This window comes from Penicillium argentinense (assembly GCF_028826775.1).
Source record: "Penicillium argentinense strain IBT 30761 chromosome Unknown utg000002l_segment0_segment0, whole genome shotgun sequence".
NCBI lineage: Eukaryota > Fungi > Ascomycota > Eurotiomycetes > Eurotiales > Aspergillaceae > Penicillium > Penicillium argentinense.
The window spans coordinates 1179236-1201699 of NW_026622661.1; the positions used below are offsets into that span (position 1 = coordinate 1179236).

The window sequence follows — 22464 nt, forward strand, 5'->3', positions numbered from 1 at the left end:
CAACGGGCTTTGTGCCGATCGTTTCAGGCCCGCCGGTAATTCGCACAGATTGCCGAACGCAATAACTTCCGAAAGCCACATCCGAAGACTGGCCCGCATTGACCATGAGCAGCCCTACAGATTCCAGACTTATATGCTCTAGGCGTGGAAGATGTTCAAATTAGTGTAGAATAGACCCGCATAGACATGAATATGCACGATTCATAAGATACCCAACAAGATAGGACTAAGTCGGCACGTCATCCCCGCGGGGAATGACGGTGCCTGTCTGTCCCCGCAAAACGAGGAGCCCCGGCTTCGGATGCCGTAACAACACGGGTTTTTGGGGAGAAGCCATATCCTATTTGCCACGCTAATCTAATGTCTTTACATCAAGGCTTATGCATCTATGTCAAGGATTAAAACGAGAAAGCAAGAAGCCAGAGGACCAGCGACCTAACAATGATCCAAATACGCCAGCAAAAACCCCCAAGCAAGAAAAAGAACCGAAGCTATAAGAGTGAATAAGAAAACACCGTCCACCAGCCCCGATAAGGGTCATTCGTATACGGGCGTGAATTTATGTGGGGAATGACTTGGCCTGATCCGTTCGAACAGGCATGGGTAAGACTAAGTCCGAGCCAAGTCGGCCTTACCCCAGAGACAGGGAGGGACCCCATGCCAAGGCCGGTGCAGGTAAGTTCGGCCCGGCTGGTTGCATAGCTCATTTTTCTTGGTTCGAGCTGCTGTTCAGTAGTTGCAGAGTACCGATCACGTCCGCAGGCTCGAGCAAATGCCAGCTAGCGTTTGTTTGCTTCGAGCTAGCACCGACCGTCACCGAATACACATGCTCCCGGGGAAGGTCGAATTGCTTGAGAGCACGAAACATATCTGCAAAGAATATTGTTGGTATATGATAGGTCGTCAGTGAGAAATGTTCTGATTACGTACCTTCGTCGGTGAAATCATCACCTGAGCACAAAATGAATTCAGGCGCCTTCCCGGGCTCTGTACCATACTCGTTCACCAGGCGTGTAGCGATAAATCCCTTATTGACGAAAGTTGGTCTCACTTCCAAATTGGCCTTGCCTGCCATCACCTCCACAGCCCATCGTTTGGCAACGGTATCTTCGAGCGCCTTCCGACACTCACGGGCCTGGAACGCCCCGTACTCCGGATCAGCTCGACGGTAGTGCCAAGTCAGTGCCACTCGTTTCCGCTCGATAAATGATCCTTGGGTTCGCTCGGTAAAGTGCTGGAAAACTTCGATGACTTCCTTCTGCCAGGCCATGTCTGTTCGTTCCGCCAAATTCTCCCAGTCATCGGAGCGGGGCTGCCTAATGAAACAACCGTGCTCTGCGCTGAGACCCAATTCGGGGATGTGTCCCATCCATTCATCCAAGAACGCCTGGTCTCGCCCACTAATGATCCAGACCGCATTTCGAGGGTCGGCCGCGAGAGTCTTGAGCGTACGCAGAACCCGGTCAGATGGAATCGCCGCCTGTGGGTCCTTGACAATAGGAGTCAAGGTGCCATCGTAGTCGAACATGAAGAGTCGTTTGCGAGCCTTGCGGTATTGCTTGACAACCTTGGCACGATCAAGCGCGGGCGTCGCGACTGATTGGTCGAAAGATGATAGGTTCGTCAAGAGACGATCAAGGAAGTGTCTTGACCAAGTAGCAACTGTGTTGGTGAGGACATGCTTGTATAGCTTGAGATGCTGCTCCTTGCGTTGCTCGGCGGGCATATTGAGGGCTTTGTCGACGGCATTTGCGACACCAACCAAGTCCCACGGGTTGATGTGGATGGCACTGGGTAATGTTCCCGCGGTGCCAGAGAATTCCGAGAGGATGAGGGGGCTGTGGTTGTTTTGCTGGCAAACGATGTACTCAAGACTAGTGGTGTTCATGCCGTCTCGAACTGTGGTGATGAGACCCACATCAGCGACTCGCAAGAGAGCGAAGTATTCTCGCGGTGACAGGTACTGTGGGTAGTATTGAACGGGCGAGAAACTCAATGAGCCGAAGCGACCGTTGATCGTGGACACAAGGTTAGAGATTTGGCCAGCAATCTTGTTCTCGGGATCCTCCTTCTCTTCCTCGACACTTGTCGGACTAGTGACTTGGATGAGGACAACTTTGTCTCTCCATTCTGGATAACGCTCCAGGAACACTTCGAATGCTTGTAACTTTTGTGTCACACCTCGGATGCTGTCCAGTCGATCACGCCCAACAATGATTTTCTTCCCATCATATAGTTTGCGAATGCCCACCACTGCCTTTTCGATATCCGGGGCCCCAAATGCGGCCCTTTGAATGGAGCGTGCATCAATTCCAATGGGGAAGACATCCACGGCGACGTGAGCGCCGTATGCGTCGACTCCAGCCGAATTAGAATCGAAGCCCAATACCCGTGTGCAACATGAGGAAAAGTGTCGTGAGTAGGAAAATGTTTGAAAGCCGAGCATATTGGCGCCAAGAACCCCGGTCAGAACTTCCTTGCGCTTGGCAAGACACCGCACGAACTCGCTGCTGGGGAAGGGGGAATGGAGAAAGAAACCGATGTAGATGTTAGGGACGCGCTGGCGTAGTAGGCTAGGGAGGAGGAATAGGTGGTAGTCATGGATCCACACGACGTCGCCCTCTTGGTATTCCGCCGCAATGCGATCTGCGAACAACTGGTTCAAGCGAGTGTAGTCAGCCCACCAGCGCCGCTCAGAGCGGCCGTCTGTTGGTCCATGCTGCTTGTAATGCAAAAGAGGGTATAACTCCCTCTCGGCATATCGCCGCCATCGCCCTTGATCTTTGAGCAGAACTGCGTCCTGGGGCTCCTCTTGTGCGTCTGACAGCCAAACGGGCAAGATTTTACCATATCGGCCGGTTCTCAGTTGGCTATCAAGCCTCTCTCGGTCATCTCGTCCAACAGAGATCCCGTCCACCAACGGATTCGAAGGCGGTTGTTGTCCCTTATTGACGGGAACAGGCGCAGCCGCCTTGTTGATAGGGATCGCCGCGTTGCTGGAGCTGGGGGGATTTTACCGGCCGCGTTGATGGGGACTTGTTGGAGAGGGGCTTTGCTATCCAGAATCGGCTCAACTTCACCTGTCCATCCCACTAGGGTGTGTGACCAATGGGTGTTATCGGATGCTAAGTGGGCGAATGAGTCAAAGAGGGCGGAAGTGCCTGATCGTGGTTTGAGAGTCTGTTGTTACATATATCGTCAGTTTAATCACTCGCTTTCTGAAGACGAAGAAGTGTTCAGTCACATACCCAGTCTGATCCCGGTTGATAGTGAAGTTTGTAAGGGATGCAAAAGGCGGCACTGATCAACCGACCACTCAGTCGCAATCCAGGATGTTCGGTACGGGGGTCGATCTCAGGTGACATGGGCGACGAATGCCCAGTCAGGCTCAGCCGACGCAGCAGGTCTTCCCCTGCTGATGATTTTCTCAGAGGCGCGGTCCCTGCCGAGGCCGACTTCGAAGTGTCCAATGACTCGGTGTTCGTCCCCGGGATGTTGGCGAAGTATGACGGCGCATTGTTGTCAACTGGATGCACTTTATCGGCATCCAAGCTGGGAGTAGCAGCGCTAGCTTGGGAGTAGGAATTATGTTTCAAGGCTTGCAGTCCTGGCCCGACAAGCACCGGGTTTGGCTGCCCCTTTGGCACACGCGCGGGACTCGGTGGATCAGACATGGTGTAAAGGGTTCGATGATCTTAGACAAGCAATTTTCCCGACAATTCAACTGCATCGGTCGTCAGAAAAATTGCAATTGCAGCCAGCAGAGACCCTCCAAGGTCAAGCCAGGGAATCCTGACGTTGGTAGACTGGGGGTCTTTGAGACAGGGTCCACGTACCTCAGAGCAGGACGGGGAGATCGAGGAATAGGTCGACGAAATCGGAGGACTAGGGGCGCGAGAGAGCCATGGACAATCGAGAGCACCTTGGTATGCCACAAAAAGAAGCAAAGGGCCGAAGGAGGGGTGAAAGGAGAAGAAGGTTGGAGGGGCAAGCGGTGAGATGCACGGGGACGTCCAAAACAGGAACTGACGCTTCAGGGAAATCGGTGGGGTTTCCGCCGCGGCCGGAATGCCTTCAGTGCTACGTCATGATAAGACGAGGAGGCCTGGAGAGCAACCAGTTCATAAGCCTTCCGGCGTAATCGCTAGATGATATCAGGTCATCAACAAGACATCTGAGCCTCTGGTAGGTCCAATATCTGTGGGCGATATCGCATTCGCACTAGTTGTGCTCTGATGGGACAATCGGGTCGAGCCCAATATTCTGCCTGAGGCCGCAAACGCCCTCTCGGTTTTCCGCGTTTTGGTGGTTTGCACCTAGCCGTTCTACTTCTGCGGAAAACCCTCATCATCCCCGTCATGCCGCCGAAGTAATCAACGCTGCTATGCGGCTGCCTGCCCTTCGATCGCGCCTTGCTCTTCCTCCCCGGCAGCCCCGTGCTGCTCATCCGGCCCAAGATGTCGATGTCTTTGCGAACAACCTCCGGAAAACCCTAGACGCCCACCGAACCTCGAATCGAGCTCGTCTCGTCCGCAGAGTATACCCCCGTGCACCGCCCGCAGGGTTTTGGCGGCTGGAAATTCCTCCAGAAAGTCGCGCCGGCTACCAGCCACCAACGCCACCCGTGTTGGCGCCCAAGGATCTTGAGCCCAAAGAGGCTGTGAGCAGAAGACGTCGACGAACGCGCAACGGAGCACCGGAAGCTCATTCAGAGGCCAATTGCACCGAGTATCCTTCAATCCGGGATTCTGGGTCTTCACACAATGGCCAAACTGAATATTACCCATGGTTGGGCTATCTAGCACCATCAGCTGTTCCTGGCGATGCCGCTGCATATCTCGATGCGGAGATCCATGCATTGGAGCAGTACCTAGCTCCAACCTGCCAGGAGCAAAATCGGATAAACCAATTGAATGCCCAAATTGCTTCTTTGTTGGGACCAGTCGTCCCTCACACACCGCAACTTATTGGCTCGCGCCAAATTGGCTTAGCTCTGACACATTCGGACCTTGATTTCTTTTTGCGTTTCGACGATCTCCCGCGGGCTTCAGACCGACTTCGAAGGCCAAGTGCAACGCGCCCTCAGATTCAAGATGCGCACCTGCGTCTTCTCCACCGAGTGAAATCCACATTACAATATGGTCCTTTATCTTGTGACCGGATCAGACTTACTGGGAAACGCCAGCCTGTGCTCGAGGCTCGTCACCAACCAACGGGATTGCTGTTACGGTTTCACTGCGGTGAAAGCACCCCAGCTATCATGGAGTACTTGAGAAATTGCTTGGCCGAGTATCCATCTCTTCGTCCCTTGTACGTGGTAACACGAACTTTACTTGAAGCCCGCAGCCTCTTTGGCTCTGCGCAATCGAGCATCAGACCCGATGCACTGGCTATGCTTCTTGTAGCGTTTTTCAAGTTGAGCCATGGTCGATCCTCGAGACCTCGCAGTCTGAGCGAGCAGTTGCTGGCTTTTCTGCATTTCTATGGCACAACTATTGATCTTCAATCGATTGGAATTGCAATTGAGCCGCCGGGCTTTTTTGGTGCCGAGAAAGCGCAAAACACTGTCATCGAAGATATCGGATCTGCTTGCCGACGGGGCCGGCGATCTCTCATTAACGCTAAAAGGACCGCTGTTTCCAGAGGCAATATGGCCGCTGGTCAAAGATTGTGCATTCAAGATCCAACCCATTATATGAATGACCTGGGACGTTCATGTACACGGACGGCCGAATTGCAAATTGCCTTAGCCACTGCTCATCAAAAGCTTCGTCATACTTTGGATAACTGGCAAGGCACATATAAAACCGATTCCATCCTTGCCTGTGCATTGCAGGCGGATTTCAATGAACTTGAGAAGCTGCGCGAGCAGATCACGTCAAGCAACCTGATGCCTTAATCACCCCTGCATCATGCTCAGCATGCTCCAGCTTAGGCTGGAAGCAAAGAGGTACTTGTGTTTAATATTTTGATACCCTGCATATATACCCAATTTCTTCTCTCTTGATACTGTCGTGCCTTACCTATAAGCCGTAGTAAGATAGGTACGTACTGTAGATATGCGTGGTAATAAAGTATTTCCAGCTATATGCGTGGCAATAGTGTCTGGTAAGCACGTGCGTGGCCGTGTCTATAGGGCGGCTCATCCCTGGAACACCAAACGATGGGAACCGGGGAACACTGTCGCGCCTGCCGGTACTTGTCTCTCCTTGTTTTCTTTTTTCTCGATCGTCAACTTTAAGCCTAATGTGAACTATCGCCGATTCCTACGCGCCGTGTCGTCGACTTGCCAATCGTTGTGGGCAACGCACAGCTGGGTGGAGACCCAAAACACGCCTAGACGCCGTCACCATGTCGACCAGGGCCCCGTCTACACCTCTGATCGGCCAAGGCCCGCTTTCGGTGCGCATCCCCTCCTCATCGCATGCGTCTGGCGCATTCCTTACCCCAGACGAACACTCGCCCCTGGATGCCGATTTTGGCGCTACCGACTACTTCATGGCCGAGGACGCGTGGGGAAAGAACCCCCAGAGTACCGTCGACAACTCAATAACATCCACGAGTGAGGCGCACGACGCGCGAGAGACCACAACAACACCGGTACCCCCAACCGAAGCCGACTCCGATGAACATGATTTTACGGCGACAACATTTCCAGATCCCGAAGACCCCAGTCTGCTGCCTCCCCTGACCGATCGCGACGACAGCAGCCTGTTCCCCTTGTCTAGCGAAAATGGCGATCATGAACGGGGCAACAATCAGACCTTGATTGAAGAAAATGAGATGCGCCGCAAACTGATGGACATGGAATCGAGTTTCCTACCAGAACCTTCGACGATCGACGTTGCGACGACAGGTCAAACCCCCGGCGCAGACGATACCTATTTGGTTGGGGTTGTTGGCGGCCACGCTGCCAACCCGGAGGGTCACGACGAGCCATCGCAATTTTCATTCATTCCACCATCGGAGACAAATCAAGACACAGAGAAGGATAATGCCCCTGCGCAGTCCGGAGAGCGCGAGGATGAGGACACTGGCTCGGTCTACCATGCGCATCAAACAGGAAACGAGTCTACGTTTGACTCGCTCGCTTCGTCGCCTTCCGCCGCTGCAGCCTACCGAAGTACTCACCACCAGGATCAGTCCATCTCGTCTGAGAACGTGCCTGGTGCTAGTCAATTCTCCCATGATGGGCGGCCGTTCAGATCCCAAATGTCACAAGCGGAAAACGAGTCACAGCTCACGCCCTCGAAGCTCGGGCAAAGTACTCGCAGTCTCTCTCCGGGTCGGTCGAGGCTATTTAGTGACCAAAGCGGGAGTATTGCGAGCAGAAAATCAAGCCGACCCAAATACCTGACAAGCCGCCAATCTGCCTATCGTCTGTCGCACTCTTCCGTTACCAGCAACACCACAGAGACCACACACAGTGATGCAACACTTGGAGCCGATTTTGCGCTTCAGTCCGGAGGTGCTGCACCTGAGCATTGGGGTAGCCTGAACACGGGAGGTCGTGCCAATATGACACGAACAACCAGCCTCGGAAGCATGGCCTCCGGTGTATCTGGCTTTAGTGAAGAAAATTCCTTGGAGAGACGAAATGCATCTGGGCCTGCGGATGGTGGCCTGCAAACCCTGGAAGAGGAAAGTTCGCCGCGGTCCTCGCGACAGGCCATCTTCGACGATGCTGGCCCGGTAACCCCCAAGGCCAAGAGTCAGAACAATTTCCCAAGTGATACGGTGCTTGCAGAGCGCATCAAAGGCATTCATGTTCCTACCACCTTCGTGCAAAAGTTCCGAGAAGACTATGGGATTATGGGCCCGTCGCCCGAGAAGCGTACGGGAGCTGGAACTCCTGCTTTTGGACGAAGCGGTCGTAATATGACCTTGAAGGAACAAAGCAGCACCATTGACCGTCTTTCAAAGGAGAACTTTGACTTGAAAATGCGGATCCATTTCCTGAATGAAGCACTCAACAAGAGATCCGAGGAGGGTATCAAAGAAATGATCTCGGAGAACGTCGAGCTCAAGTCTGATAAGCTCAAGCTTCAGAAAGACAACCAGGGCCTCAAGCGCAAGATTCGTGACTTGGAAAAGCAACTGAAAGACCAACAGTCTGATAAAGATTCCATGGTCAATCATGATCCTGAAGCGTCGGAGGACGACCGGGACTCGGCCCAGGACGGAGAGCTCGTCTTCTTGCGTGAAAGAGTGGAAACATATGAGATCGAAATTGAGCGCTTGCGGACGGAGAGCATTGCCAGAGAAACCGAAAAGCGGCGCTTGGCCGAAATGGTCAAGTCTCTGAGCGAAAGTCGATCAGGCGGATCAGATGCGGGGGCAAGAGAAGAAAGAGTATGGTTGACCTTGTATTTTGACTACTGATTCTTTCGGTACGTGCTAACGAATTACGTATCAGGATATGTGGAAAGACATGTTGGATGCCGAGACTGCGGCTCGCGAACAAGCGGAAGAGGAGAACCGCAAACTTCGAGAGGAATCTATCCGTCTTCGGAGCGAAATGTACACAGCCACTGGTGGCCCAAGGCCCGGGCAGCGTGAACGGGAAAGCTCCACCGTTTCATACCAATCCGACAGGGAGGGCAACCGCGGCGCTTTGATGAGTACTTCCAGCAGTACACTCATGGTGGAACTAGAACTTCTGAAACAGGAGAATGCTGAATTGAGAAAAGAAGTCAGCGCGCAGACCTCAATGCTCACATCTCGCAACCGCGAGAAAGAACGCCTCTACCAAGAGATCGAAGAACTCAAGCTTGGTCAACGAAGAGACGGTGGCCGGTCAGTAGCCGGAGACAGTATTTTCGATCGCTCGGCGTCTCGCGCGCAAGGACGGCCATCTTCAGAACCAAGCGACGCAACTGGAGCATCGCGTGAAGACATAGATCGTGATGAACTCGAAGCTCGAAACGGACAGCTTCGTGACCAGCTGTCGACTCTGAAACTCGAAAACCAGGCTATCCGGGCACAGCTTGACGAATATGTAGGGGAGCTTGAAGCCCTCGACAAAGCATATCAGGCCGACGTTGACCAGGCCGAGGAAGAAATGCAAAGCCTTCAGCAAGAAAGGGATCAAGCCATTCAAATGGCCGAGGAGCGAGATGCTGCGTTCCAAGATCTTCGTGCCGAGGCGCAAGAGGAGCTGGATGCACTTGGCGAGGAATTGGACCAGAAGATTGTTGAGTGCCAGCGCATGAATGAGGACCTCCAAAACCAGGACGAAAGCCTCAAAGTCTTGCAGGCAGAGATGCGATCGGCCAGCGAGGGAATTATCCGGCTGGAGGAGGATGCGCAAAATAACCTGGAGCGGTATCAGGCCGTTCAGCAGGAGCTGGACGAAAACAACCGCGAGATGGAGTCACTCGAGAGAAGTCTCTTTGAAGCCAATACCAAGGTGCAGCGACTTACGGTGCAAATTGAATCCAGTCAAAACGAAATTGCCTTCCTTCGTGAGGAGCAAGATGGTGATAAGATTCGCATCGGTGATTTGGAGTCTGAGCTAAAGACATACCATATGAGCCTGCACAGTGAAAAGGAGAAGACTAGAGAGCTCGAGCAGCGACTGGCAGATGAGAGACATCAGCGAGAGGTCGTCGGAAGCAAGGAGAAACAAGAGGTTCAGCGCATCATGAACGAGCTCAATCGCGAAGCGTCAACGGCTAAGGAGGAGGCTCGACGTTTGAAGAAGAGCCTTTCGGCCCAAGAGATTGAAGCCAACACCTGGCGTGAACGACTGACAGATCTCGAGACCAACCTCCGCGAGACCCTGGGAGATCTAAGCGGTAGCCGGTCTAGCCTGATTTCCAACATCATGAAACTCCAAAAAGAGCTTGAATCCACGGCACTTGAATTGGAGAGCGTGCGGCAGCAGCTGGATGAGAAAGAGACTGTCCTCCGCAATCGAGATGCTCTGCTTGAAAGCCACGGTCTTGAGTCCCGAAAACTATCTGAACTTCTGGATCGTGAGCGACAAGCCCGTCGGGCTGACAAACAGTCTTTTGAGCAATCTCTCAAGTCTCACCAGCAGGCATCTCGGACCATTACCCAGAGCAACTCTCGTATCACGGAACTTGAAAATGCTCGAAACCAGGATCGCAAGCGATTCACATCCCTCGAGCAGCAATTTCGGGATCAGCTTAGCGAGCGCAATGCCTTGTTCCTTACCGTCTGGAAGAGACTCTCCGCGATTTGTGGCCCCGATTGGGCGCATTCGAATAGCCTCATCAATGGCAATCTACCCAGTCAGGAAGTCATTGGCAATATCCTTTTTTGGCCTGGCTTCAACCGTAACCTGATGCTTGCCGTGAAGACTGTCGAGGGCGTGATCTCAGGATTCAAGGGCCGTATCAGAAGTATCGAGCATGACTTGACCAAGCAATACCACAACCTTGAGAGCACTTTCGCGCAGCGGGCTCGCAGGCTTGAGCGTGTTGAGGAGGCCGTCAAGAATATGCGCAAAGGGCATGGCCACTCAAGCTCATCCCCCGAGGTCGCCAAATTGCGAGGGGAAAACCGACTGCTGAAGGCAGAGATCAATTTGCTTCAGACTAATTCACGAACTCACTCCTCTTCCTCCGCAACTGCGGCCGCCGTGATGGCATCTGGCCCGCGGTCTCCATCCCTCAGTACTACCGCAGATGCCGAGCGTTCTTTAAAACGTCAGAACTCAACATCAAGTAGTGCCGAGAAGTCCCACGCTGATAGAGCCGTCGCGCGCCACTCTTCAGGTCTTCCCCAGCCGTCTCATTCCTCCTCGAGCAGCACTCTGACCAATAATGCTGGTGCAGTGATGCATCGCTCGCGTGGTGGAAGCAGTAACTGGGAAGGTGGCGATGAGAAATGGATCCACCGTCTACATGAACTGGAGAAGCGGCTGAAGGCTGAGCGAGAAGGCCGTCTACTGGACCGCAGTGGAGCGCGAAAGCGGCTGGAAGAGCGCGATGCCGAAAATCAAAAACTGCGAGATCAACTGCTACGAGAACGTGCCAGAGGTGGTCCCCAAAGAACTATCACGGAAGACGGGCGCACCTGCGTACCTAATTCGGACGAAGCCCCCAGCTCTAGTGAGGGCGAGGGTTTCACAGTTGATATTGAAGTCTGAACTGAACAGTGTTTGTGATCTGATCAGTGATGCAGTGATGCTTTTGTGTACGATATACCCTTCTTCGACCTTGGTTTTTGTTGTTTTTCGGTTGTCTTCGTTATTGCAGGTTACCTGCACTCTGTATTCTGGTGTCCGAGTCACGATGATCATGAAAGGCGTTAGACTGGAATCAAATGATTTTTCATATTCTTCTTCCACTGTATCCGGTTCAAAATACACTTTATTGCAGATGTGCATCGTAAATGACATTATTTGAGTATGATACACAATAAACTCTACCGCAGCGAAACCTTCAGAGAGAAATCCACAATCCCAGTTCCCTGGTGAATAGAACTGGTTGAGAGAATATCCACATCGGGACAAACATAAGCCGCAGCATTCTCCTCCGTCAACCCGCCACTTACTTCAATCAAGAAAGCGCGCTTCCCAGCCCATTGAGACTTTAGCAACTTCGCTGCATCACGGACCCCCTCCGAAGAGAAGTTGTCCAACATAATAACATCCGCTCCAGCTCCAATGGCCGCATTCGCCTCCTCAACGCTCCGGCATTCAACCTCAACCTTCGTAGCAAAGCCACCAGCACTCTTGGCAGCCTGCACAGCCCTCGGAATGGCCGCGGCAATAGAATCAATTGAAGAAGGATCATCAACACCTCCATCGGCCGCAGAGCGATTATTCGCACAGGCCCAAACATGGTTATCCTTCAACATGGTCATATGGCTCAGATCATGACGATGGGGATCCGCACCGCCAACGAGAATACCGTATTTCTCCACGACCCGGAATCCAGGCGTTGTTTTGCGCGTGCCGGCCAATGTACCTTCCCAGCCTTGTGCGCGGAGAGCGGCGAGCATCGAAGCGCTTTTGGAGGCGATTCCGGAGCAGCGGGCTAGGATGTTCAGAGCGACGCGTTCGCCGAGGAGGATACTGCGGATTGGTCCGCGGACGGTTGCGCAGTGGTGAGTTGGTAGGGAGATAGATTCACCTTCCTTAATGTGCCATTCGATTCTGGAGTTGGAGTCAGTCTGCGATGTCAATTCAGGTTGGTATAGAAGGGTAAGAAGAACGTACGAACAACCGAGTTGCGAGAAGACCTCATCGAAGAACGGGATACCGGCAATAATCCCCTTGGCAATATTAGCATCTCTCAGGTCTGGTCCAAGCCGCGCTAAGATTTGAAACTTTGCCTGACTCGCCAGGGATTGGAAACACAACTCACCTTACTCTTCCCCAATAGCCGCGCCTCACTCTCCGACTCGCCGACGACAAAGCCGCCATAATCAAAACTCGGACAATCCTCCTCCAGCCAGGAGGTAATCAGGCGCTTATAATTGCCCGGTAGCAAGTGCCGTAGGTCCCCATATGTGGCTGCCATTGTTGAATTTGTTGCGTGGAGGTGGGGGAGATCTGCGATGACTGCACTTTTGATTGTCCCCCGCGGGGTCGGGGGATTTCGGATGATCACGTGATTGGATCTATTCATCCAACGTTTCGTGGAAATCACCTTCAGCATTTGATTGAGGTTAATATAAAGTGCATTGTTCTTGAACTGAATGCGCGTTTATCTTAGCTTGATCTTGGGGTGAGAGACTCTACTCATGCATTGAGTATGCAGGTACAATGAAAAGCCAAGCCTTCATGGCGATCATGGTGTGACTAAACGTATATTTCCAGTCACATAACCCAGAAAACACTGTCGATAACCTACTTCCAACACAGAAAGAAATAGCACTTGTTAAGCTACTTCATTGACCTCGTTAACATGAATACTTGATTGGCGGTTGGGCAATGTCGGCGATATAGCCGAAACTACAGACCGATACTGTGCACCACCAGTTGACATCGAAGGTGTCCATCTGATGATCTCACACAGCAAGATTAGATCCCCTGGTCGCATTCATACATAAGCATCATGTCTAATAAGGCTTTTATGCATCGGTATCCAGGAAACTAGTGAAACATATCTGATATAGGCTAACTTACCTTAGTGTGTCCTACTCCGCGAATAACGGCAATCCGAACCAGTGAGACCTTTTACCGTATTACCGAGGGAATAAATGAACTTCTCAAAAACTAGTAACTAGTGTCCACAGGTAGCTCAGCTGTCACTTTCTTGACTACTAGTAGCTAGAATAGACCCTTGAAACCCACTAGCAACAAAACAAACCATTACACCCGCTAATGAAGAATCGGATTCTTTTTAAGCGGAACTATAAGGTCCGAATGTCCGACTATCACCCTCAGAACCTAATATTCGATATTCTACCCGCAATCCGACGATCAGTCAATCAAAACATAACGACTGCATTAATAGTGCACGCATCCACCCGCTCCATCCACGTCAGTCAATAATGGCGAAAAAGAAGGTTCAAGCTAAAACCTTGACGCCCGACCAGACAGAATACGCTAGAAGATCTAGAAGCAAATACTCCGGACGGAGTTAGGATGTACCCCACCGACTAGAACGGGAGGGAAAGGATCGAGAACAACCCGTGCTTGGCAAGGAAGCCATTTGTTCCGGGAAACGGCAGACGGCACAGACCCGACGCCGAAGGGCGGATCCCACATTGCAGCCTGAACGATCTGATCATATTCCATACACTGTTCGTACCGTACGTGTAATTTTGTTGTACACGATCCGAGAAGGTGGGTTCCTTACCAGCAGGGATTGCTAAATTGGGAGGTGGGTTTTGTACAGGGCAACAGGAAGAAACATATGTGGAACCACTCTGCAGCGGAAAGGGCATGGCTGTACGGAGTACTCCGTATATCCAGTATGATGTACAAAGGAGGTATGCACTCTCCTGTGGGATTTTCTTTTCCATTTTTCCTTCTCTGGTCAACTCTCGTGCTTCTCGCAAGCGGGAAAATACCCCGCTTTCCTCCGCTTGTTGGCCAGGGACTGACGAACAAAGCTTACTGCAGTGAGCACACAGGCAAAGTCGAACCCATGGCAAGGGGCGTGTGTGCTAGTGGGGGGATAGGCTTGCGAGATTTCCAAGCAACGAGAATAGATCGGGATGTTCCCACCTCCACAACGCAGCACAGACAGAAACTCTACATAGGAAAAGTACCCTAATCCAGATTCGGGCCGTTTCTAGAGAAACCTGTTGCGTAGGGAGCTTGCATCCAGACATTTCCCCTAGCGGATAGATTGATTACAAATTGGCGGCGCCGAAGCTTGGGCTTTGTAAGAGACCCTTCAATGTACTAAGCAGTTCGGCTCCGAATTGTCATCGTATGATTAAGCCATATGTGCAGGTCAAGGTCATGGGATCATGAGACTGCAATCTGACTATTTGGTGGTATTAAATGTTGATGTACATCGTCGAAAGAGGACTGTAGATTCCGCCCTAGACTAGTCAAGACATAGTCTCTGAAAAATCGAAGTCGCCAAGTCGGCATGGTTTGTAGAAAGGAACGGGCTGCCGAGGAGGATCCGCGGATCGGTTCGCTGTCACGGAGACAAGTCATCGGCTCGGCACACTTAAGCGGGATTCATCCCCTGCCGAGGCACGACCACACGACCTAGGCTTGTCCCCATCAAGTTTAAAATCCGTCCAAATAAGTGTTCATGGTCAGTGGCGACATAACATCATTTCTACCTCATCTGTACAAAAATGAAAATACAATATTTCACAAATCAAGTCCACTTTTCATAACACGTCAGTGGCAGATATGGCGAACAAGACCGTCATGAATCTAGACCTGGCTGGGACTTCCATGACTTATAGACATTTGTGCAACCAAAGACTTGACCCCGCTTCAGGACAACCATATTCCTCCACTCGGGCACGTTAATAGCATTGACATACCGACTCGGCTCAACACAGAACGACGAACCCTCACCCTGCGCAGGCGCACCGTCAATAGAAGGCACATTAGTATACTTGCCCGTGTAGAACTGGAAGGCAGGCTCAGTGCTGTGCACTTCAAGGTGCAAACCAGTGTCTGGGTGGCTGAACTGTGCGAGACGGCGGAGGGGCAGGGGACGAGTATCAAGTGGGATCTTGGAGGGATCAGTCTCGACGACGAAGACGTCGTCGATGTGCCCCTCTGTTGGTTCGAGAATAAATGGCTGAGTCACATCGCGCTCAAACTTGCCAAGGCCACCGGTAGGAATTCCATTTCTGTCAATGGGCAGGTAGTCGTCTGTAGCCAGTTGGGCGACGGTGCCGGCGTTGGTGGGCCCACCGCTGATGTTGAAATAGCTAGGTTGGAGATTGGGTATTAGCTTTTATCCAAACAAGATAGGTAGCCCTACTGGTGGATAGCTTGGGATGCGGGGTTGAGGTTGTTCATACCTGTGGTTTGTGATGTTGACAACGGTCTCCTCACACTCATCACCGACAAATTCAACCTCATACTCAGCCATCAAGACGGTCTTGGCTTCGTCGCCATCGCCTTCCTTGCTGGCAGTGTACCAGAGACGGACCTCGATGGTACCAGGATATCCCTCTTCACCGTCCTGGTCGCGGTACTTGAACAGGAGGGCATCACGACCGTGGCGCTGTACGGTATGCGGGCCGTCGAACTCGCGTCTGTTCCAGCCTTCCTTACCACCGTGCAGAGCATTCGGACCGTTGTTCTGCGCAAGCTTGTACTCGCGGCCATTCAGGTTCTGAATAATACCATCCTTGATGCGATTCGCAACGCGACCGATAGTAGCGCCGTAATAGGGGTTGTAGGGCTGGAGATAGTGGTCGGTTGTAGCGAAGCCGCGAACGATGTTGTGGCCGCCGACGCGGAACTCCTGGATGATGGCGCCGAGAGGCAGGAAGGTGAATTCAGCCTGCGCGGTAGGAGACATGGTGGACGTGGGTGGGTAAAGGACGGCGTAGGATTTAAGGAGGTACTGAGTGAAGGTGTGGAGGGCGAGGATGGGAAGTTGGCGAGGGGGCGTTATGTAGGAGTCTTCCGTCGTGACGTTGGAACCCCGCAATAGGACGGAATCACCCACCGGAGCAGAATGGACAGAATTGAAGCCTGGCAGCTGGAAGCGGAACGGGTCTCGGGGGTTCATTTAGCCTAGAGTGATCAGGGACCAAGGACCGCAAGAGTGCCTTTTCTTTTGATTCGCCTAGGCGTCATCTTCCCCGTCTTATAGACCCGCGTCCTGTTTAGGCAATTCTGCCAGCTCCAGCGGGGGAGGAAACCTCAGGCAGACTTCCAAGTTTGTGCCACTCCAGACACCTCAGGCAGAAACAAGCCACTTTGGTGTCCTAAGGCAACAACATAGCCCGTCCATTTAACTATTTAGGTATCTGCCAGCTACTTATAGGACGTACTTATGCTAACTACCTCTAGTAATATGCATGCAGTGACAGCTAACAAGGTTACTAGTAGGTTTGGTACCCCAAGGACGCACAGAGCTAGCTACAACAGGTAGACCGACAGGGTCTTGCCCGAGTTGGCCGCGCTGTATACCCTGGCGGGCCTAGTCGCATATCGGTACAGCCTCGATGTAATCCGCGCATATGCACTACGCACTACACACACCGGGCGCATACCTACACCGTACGGGAGGGACAGCCTGGCATGTGTATCCGCATGTGTCTCCCCGGGTTTAAGGCCAGCGAACATCCGTCTCGGAGAGAACGGGGTTCCGGTGACCGAAAGGAATCGCTACCCCAGACTTGGCCCCTTATTGCTGCCGGCCATAATTCGGCCTGACGAGGAGCTATGCCTGTCCCTGTCAGTGGTGCCTAGACAGGGTACCAATAACAGTGCCATGCCATGCCAATGTCAATATGTCGGTTCCAATTTGCCAAATGGTCGCCAATGATGCCAACTATGCTAGCGACGAGGCGACCGAACTCCACCCACACCATTTGCCAGGACGGAGTGCGTACTGTGTACAGTAAGTAGGGTACAGACGCTGCCCAGGTCCTCGTACTCTTATTCTCGTGTGCGCCCACGGAAAATCAAATTCCGGCCTAACATGTTTTCGATGTATGAGATGCTTCGCGGAGCAAATCGCCCAGTTCGGCAAGTCGGCATTTCGGCGACTTTTTTTTTCTCATTTTCTGCTCACGTAAGTCAACAAGGCGTGGAAAAAGGAGGTGTGGAGGAGGGCGAACTGGGTTGGGGGGTCCACCTTAATTCCGCTGACTCAAGTGGATTCGAGGTGAAAGAACTGTACAGCCCATGTACAGCGGAAAGCCTCAAAGAAGAAAACGGGAAAAGGCAAAACGAGGCGGGTTGACCATTGACCCGATGCAAAGTCAAAATGCATATCGCACTCGTATCGCCTGCGCCCGGGAGGGGGGGGGTTTGGACCGTTCGGGATTCTCTCAGCTTATGTCCGCGCTGACGGAATATGAATCATTCTGGAAGCCGCATTAGTCAGGGCGCGCGTGGAGCGATGGCCGGCACGATAACTCCGGTTCAGTACAACGTCGCAGGGGCCAGAGTTCCTGGAGAACCGTTTGCGAACGCGATCGTGGAAATTTTCAAAATTAGTGTAGATGGTGTAACAGGGGCAAAGTAGGGCGCGAGATCAGACAAGGTCAAAAAGGTCTTGGATTGGAGAAATTAATGAGAACGCCACACGAAACCGTTTTGAAACCCAACTCCAGAAACACCCCCCCCACAACCAGAAGAAAAAAGCCCCCAAACACTGTACAGGAAGGATTAGGATCGCAATTGCTGTCGAATCCACAAGAAAAGGCCGAGGGATAATAGCCCCGTATAACAAAGGTGAAAGAGAAAACCAACAACCGTCAAAAGAAGAGTAAACCACTAGAAAGAAAAAAAAAAAAAAAACATGTATAGTATACATGCATCACGTCATACGGCGTTAGATAGATTTCCCCAAAAAAGAAAAAACGAAGAGAAGATATAACAATAGATCTTGGTTAGACCTCGCAATCAGCTCAGATCGAAGTGATCTCCGTGGGATTCGGATTGAGGAACTGGTTGAAATCATCATAATCACTTTGAACACAGTTCATAGGGATCTGATTCTGAAACAAGGGCGAAGGCATCGAGTCCTCGAATTTCATATTCGTGTAATCGGCGGTGGACATGAGATCCATCTCGTCAAACGGGTTAAATCCAGCATTGGGGTTCCCCCACTGTTGCTGATGCTGGGGGCCCTGCAGCGCCAACGGATTCACGACGCCCTGCATCGACAGCGCATACTGCTGATGTTGGCTATTGACCATGGATGGGGTGGGTGTCGGCCGTTCGGGCTTGACGTGCGCACGGGTCGACGGGCTGTAAGCCGGCGGTGTTGGGGGCATCGTTTGTTGGGACGAGAACGCGTCGGAGGAGAAACGAGAGCGAGCAACAGGCGAATGACCCTCCGAACTACCATCGGACGACTCCTGGCGCTGCATGCCGTGTCGCCAGAGATCCTGTTGCATGTTTTCGGGATTCTCTTCGAAGCGCTCGCCCTTGGTGTGATCGAGGGCGCCGAGACGGGTGAGGAGGTCGTGGGTGAGTGGGTGGCCATTTGGTTCGGTCTTGAGACGGTCGCCAGGCCATCCTTCGCCTTCTAGTGTACGACGGTAGAGTTCTTGTAGCCCGTTGACGAGCCATGCTTGTTGCTGTTCGAGCATCTCAACGTATCTGATAACGCAGTAGAGTTAGCGATGGGTTCGTGTTGAATGAATGATTGAGTAACAGCTCACCCCTTGGGGTACACTTTATCGTGAGCCTTTTTTCGTTCCCCGAAGACACAAATCGCATTATCTGCTCGACAGCGCGAACATGGGCTGGCTCCGTCACACTTGTTCCGGTCAGTCCAAGCTTCAAGTCGCGAAGGGCGACTGAATAGTCGCCGCATGAATACATACCTTGGATTTCTTCAGACGACACCGGTCGCAGGCCTTACATACGCGCTTGCGTACATTATCGGAATGTGAGTCTGGCGTTGATTGGCGAGCGGCCATGAGTGTGTGTGTGTGTGGGTGGGTGGTTGGGTGTGGGTGTATATATAAAGGTACTTTGGTGGAAGTTCGTGCGATCACAAAAGGTCGAAAGATAGGTCGCGAATCGAAGGAAAAAGGCGTAGAAAGTGTAGACAAGCTCTTGGTCTTTTTTGTGAAACAGCCGAGCTATACTTCCTGATCCGGGCAGGAGAAGTGATCGACGTCAACCAGTCAATGATCTAATGACGATGTCGTATTGTAACCGTCAAATCAGCGATGGGAATTGACTTCGAATGAGATGTGGTAGGGGAGTTCCAAGATTCCGTTCGAAGGTTGCAGGATTGGTCATATACTAGTCATTCCCAGATGCTGCTGGAGATCGGAGTGAGGGAGGGGGGATGGGGCCCTTTTTAGTCTTTGGGTGCTCGAGGGATTTTAGAGCACATCGCAAATGTAGACAGCAGATCGGGATCGAATCATAGCATGTCTCTGCAGTCTCCACCTTTGGTGATCACACGGATTTTTATTTTTTTTCCTTTTTGATTTTTTCCCATTCTGTATTTTTCCTTTCTGATTACTCTATCGAAGGTGGATCACTGGAAGACTCGGCATATGGTCCAGAGTTCGGAGGACGGAGCTTCCATCGGCGCTCGGAGACTTTGACGTCGATATATCCGAGTGGATTGTAATTCCGGCCACTCACGGCCGTAATGCCTTTGAGCAGAGCGAAGTATTGTACAATGATCATCTACGCCAAAATACAGGCACCATCAGGCCGTTTGACCTGGGGTGACTATTTATGAAGTGGTCTTGACTCATGGAGAGCGCCCGACAGCAATACGGAGTAACTTGTACTCCGTAACCGTAAAACCTGCAAGGACTTGGCAGGTGCATAACGCATAACGGTAATGCGTATAACCGGCCGCGTGCTCGGCAAGGCCCTGCCGACCTTGCGACCGGACGAAAAGAACGAAACAGGAGAATTCACGGAGCCTTTCATTTTTTTATGTTCATGAATAAAATCTAGTCATGCCCTAGGATACTTTCTTTGATTATGTGGAATGCCTTGCCATAATCCCTGATGGTATTGTTGAAAAGCCTCCGTCCTCAAGCTTTGTACTTCGTGATTCATCATCAATCGCCGAATCCAATTAAAGTGGCCGGGAAGCTGATGAATCGCCGCGCAGCAAAGTCCATGACGTGACCATTCCTTGTTTCCCTTTTTTTATTTTCTTTCTTTCATTTTTTATTATTATTATTTTTTTTGGCCAGAGCAGCAAACGCACTATTGAAAAAATTAAACTAACGCATGAAAACCTCACTGACAAGCTTTTCAGCAGTTACGGGCGTCAAATGAAGGGAGCTGCGTGCATTTGGATGGGGGAGGGGGGTTGACGGAAAGGATTTGACGATCACACCGTTTAGAACCAGCCTTCGCACTACATGTCCAATCGCTCAGCCCTGCCACACCACTCCATGTCTTCTGTATCTTTTGTAGGCTGCTGTACTGCCACGCTGGTACTGCCACGCTTGGCCATTTAACGCTCTTTAACCGTCGAAATTAACCATACGAGTCGCACCCAATCCGTCGTATTCGCGTCAGCCAGGCACCGGCGAATCTGCGCGATGACTTCATCTGCCCTGATTGGGATAGAGTACTGCTTTGGGCAATCCTGTTTTGGGCAAATTCTCGACTTTGAGTCCCTGCCCTACTAGACAGTACTAGCCGAGTTGTGGAGAGATCCAGACCCTGTCTGCAACACCTCGAGGCTGGAGTTCCTGAATTCTGTTTAGCAGTCTGAAGTGTTCTGCTCACCTCATGCATGAACCGTGGGAACTCGGCAACACGATCCCGGAGGGCGATTCCGGACCATTCTTCCCAGTTGGGCCAACACTGCGACTGACCACGTTTCGATATGAACCTCATTTGATTGGTAATGCGTCACGGGGGCAATGCCATGCAAACACATACACTAATGTAGCCCTAGCTTCTACCATGTATCTACTATGTGTGAGAAGGCCACCAAAGGGCCAACGAGGCTGGACAGATACGCAAATGCGGGGGTATAAATATAAACTACAGCAGATTGGACATCATCTAGGCAACTACGCCGAGCGACAGCTCGAGCAGCAGCCCACGCAGCTCCAACGCCAATGCCAACGCCAATGCCAACGCCAGCGCCAACGCCAACAGCAACAGCACAGCCGGAACCAGCCCGATCTCTGGGGCTCAGCCTCCTCCTGATGCTCCTTCTCTTTCTCGCCCGATGTCCCGCGCTTGGCGTCTCCAGCCACTTCCTTCATCTCGGCTGCTTTCCAGCCGCGTCCAAACTTAAAGAATCGACGTCGCCGGGGCTGGGTCCTGCGCGCGCCTCGATTACCCGCATCGGCCGTTGTCGGGGGCAACGCAGTCGTCTGCACAGAATGGCCGGTGCGCGAGGGAGGCCGAGGTGAGGCGCCCTGCGTAAAATGTTGTCGTCGCGCCTGAACCACCCGACGGACGAGTGCTGCTCTCGAATTAGTACCGCTGCAGGTACGCTCGACTCCACGGAGTCTCCACGGGGCATGTCAAACTACGATCAAGTGCGACCTACAGGCGAATGTCTCCTCGATATTGACCATCTCCCGCGCGCTCGTCTCCATAAATCCGCAGCCATGTCGACGGGCATATTCCAGCCCATCGCGCGACGGGACGGCGCGTCCATCCTTCAGATCACATTTGTTGCCCGCCACCATGGTCACGGGCGGTGGTCGACCCATCTGCGCGAGAGCTGGGGCGGAGGCTTTGGCGCCGAGGTCTTTGCGCATGCGCTCATTGTCCTCCACGCGCTGCTCCGCTTCCATATTGATCAGGTCCACGAAGTAGTCCAGCGTCTCCAGGCTCGAAGGGTTCGTAATGTCGTAGACCAGCAGGAATGCATCCGAACTCAGGGTGGACGCTGTCCAGAGCCCGCGGTATTCCTCCTGACCGGCCGTGTCGGTGATGGACAAGAGGTAGGGGAGGCCATCGACTGTACGAGAGACTGAATAGGAGTCCTCTTTGTGGAGTTACGTGTATTAGATTCAAGCCGATCGCGATCACAGGGAAAGGATATGAGGGTAGGTACCGATGGTTGGGTCATATCTAGCGAGCGCAGGGTTAGCGATGCTGTGTTTGTTGATCTGGTTGGGGTTCGGGGGATTGATACTCGTGAATCCATTGACTACGGACCAGCCGTAGCGTGATAGAGGATTTACCTATTGCCCGATCTGATCAGATCTCGATCGCGACGATATTCCAATGCAATGGCACCGAATCAGAACCGCCAGAGATTCCCAGCAAAGAAAAAAAGGTTGCAGAAACGTACCACATCCGCCGTCGCCGCAGATGGTGATTGAGATCTTGTCCGCCATCGCGTGGCTGACCACCGATGCGCGGCACACTAGAGGTCGGCCGAGTGTTGGGCGTCGCGCACTGCTCGGACAGGCGAG

General features: G+C 52.3%; 7 protein-coding genes across 7 annotated transcripts; 2 read left to right on the plus strand and 5 right to left on the minus strand.

The window, feature by feature from the left end:
- Positions 1-703: 703 nt before the first annotated feature.
- Positions 704-3674, minus strand: orlA (putative alpha,alpha-trehalose-phosphate synthase subunit Tps2; the record flags this gene model as incomplete). The annotated part of the gene is made up of 4 exons (XM_056613797.1): positions 704-870; positions 931-2971; positions 3037-3180; positions 3249-3674. 4 exons carry the CDS (start codon positions 3672-3674, stop codon positions 704-706), a joined length of 2778 nt encoding a protein of 925 aa, XP_056478838.1.
- Positions 3675-4384: 710 nt separating this feature from the next.
- Positions 4385-5899, plus strand: N7532_001304 (uncharacterized protein; the record flags this gene model as incomplete). Its single annotated transcript, XM_056613798.1, has 1 exon — positions 4385-5899. The coding sequence occupies one exon, from the start codon at positions 4385-4387 to the stop codon at positions 5897-5899; it is 1515 nt and encodes a 504-aa protein (XP_056478839.1).
- Positions 5900-6351: 452 nt separating this feature from the next.
- N7532_001305 (putative anucleate primary sterigmata (ApsB)) lies at positions 6352-11116 on the plus strand (the record flags this gene model as incomplete). The annotated part of the gene is made up of 2 exons (XM_056613799.1): positions 6352-8352; positions 8417-11116. The coding sequence occupies 2 exons, from the start codon at positions 6352-6354 to the stop codon at positions 11114-11116; spliced, it is 4701 nt and encodes a 1566-aa protein (XP_056478840.1).
- A 278-nt stretch (positions 11117-11394) lies between these two features.
- On the minus strand, positions 11395-12494 carry N7532_001306 (nicotinate-nucleotide diphosphorylase (carboxylating); the record flags this gene model as incomplete). Its single annotated transcript, XM_056613800.1, has 3 exons — positions 11395-12127; positions 12191-12246; positions 12339-12494. The coding sequence occupies 3 exons, from the start codon at positions 12492-12494 to the stop codon at positions 11395-11397; spliced, it is 945 nt and encodes a 314-aa protein (XP_056478841.1).
- A 2319-nt stretch (positions 12495-14813) lies between these two features.
- Positions 14814-16142, minus strand: N7532_001307 (uncharacterized protein; the record flags this gene model as incomplete). The annotated part of the gene is made up of 2 exons (XM_056613801.1): positions 14814-15330; positions 15424-16142. 2 exons carry the CDS (start codon positions 16140-16142, stop codon positions 14814-14816), a joined length of 1236 nt encoding a protein of 411 aa, XP_056478842.1.
- Positions 16143-17994: 1852 nt separating this feature from the next.
- Positions 17995-19014, minus strand: N7532_001308 (Zn(II)2Cys6 transcription factor domain-containing protein; the record flags this gene model as incomplete). Its single annotated transcript, XM_056613802.1, has 3 exons — positions 17995-18691; positions 18754-18851; positions 18919-19014. The coding sequence occupies 3 exons, from the start codon at positions 19012-19014 to the stop codon at positions 17995-17997; spliced, it is 891 nt and encodes a 296-aa protein (XP_056478843.1).
- Positions 19015-20705: 1691 nt separating this feature from the next.
- On the minus strand, positions 20706-22386 carry N7532_001309 (putative RAS small monomeric GTPase; the record flags this gene model as incomplete). The annotated part of the gene is made up of 5 exons (XM_056613803.1): positions 20706-20772; positions 21206-21500; positions 21588-22031; positions 22101-22196; positions 22341-22386. The coding sequence occupies 5 exons, from the start codon at positions 22384-22386 to the stop codon at positions 20706-20708; spliced, it is 948 nt and encodes a 315-aa protein (XP_056478844.1).
- Positions 22387-22464: the final 78 nt, after the last annotated feature.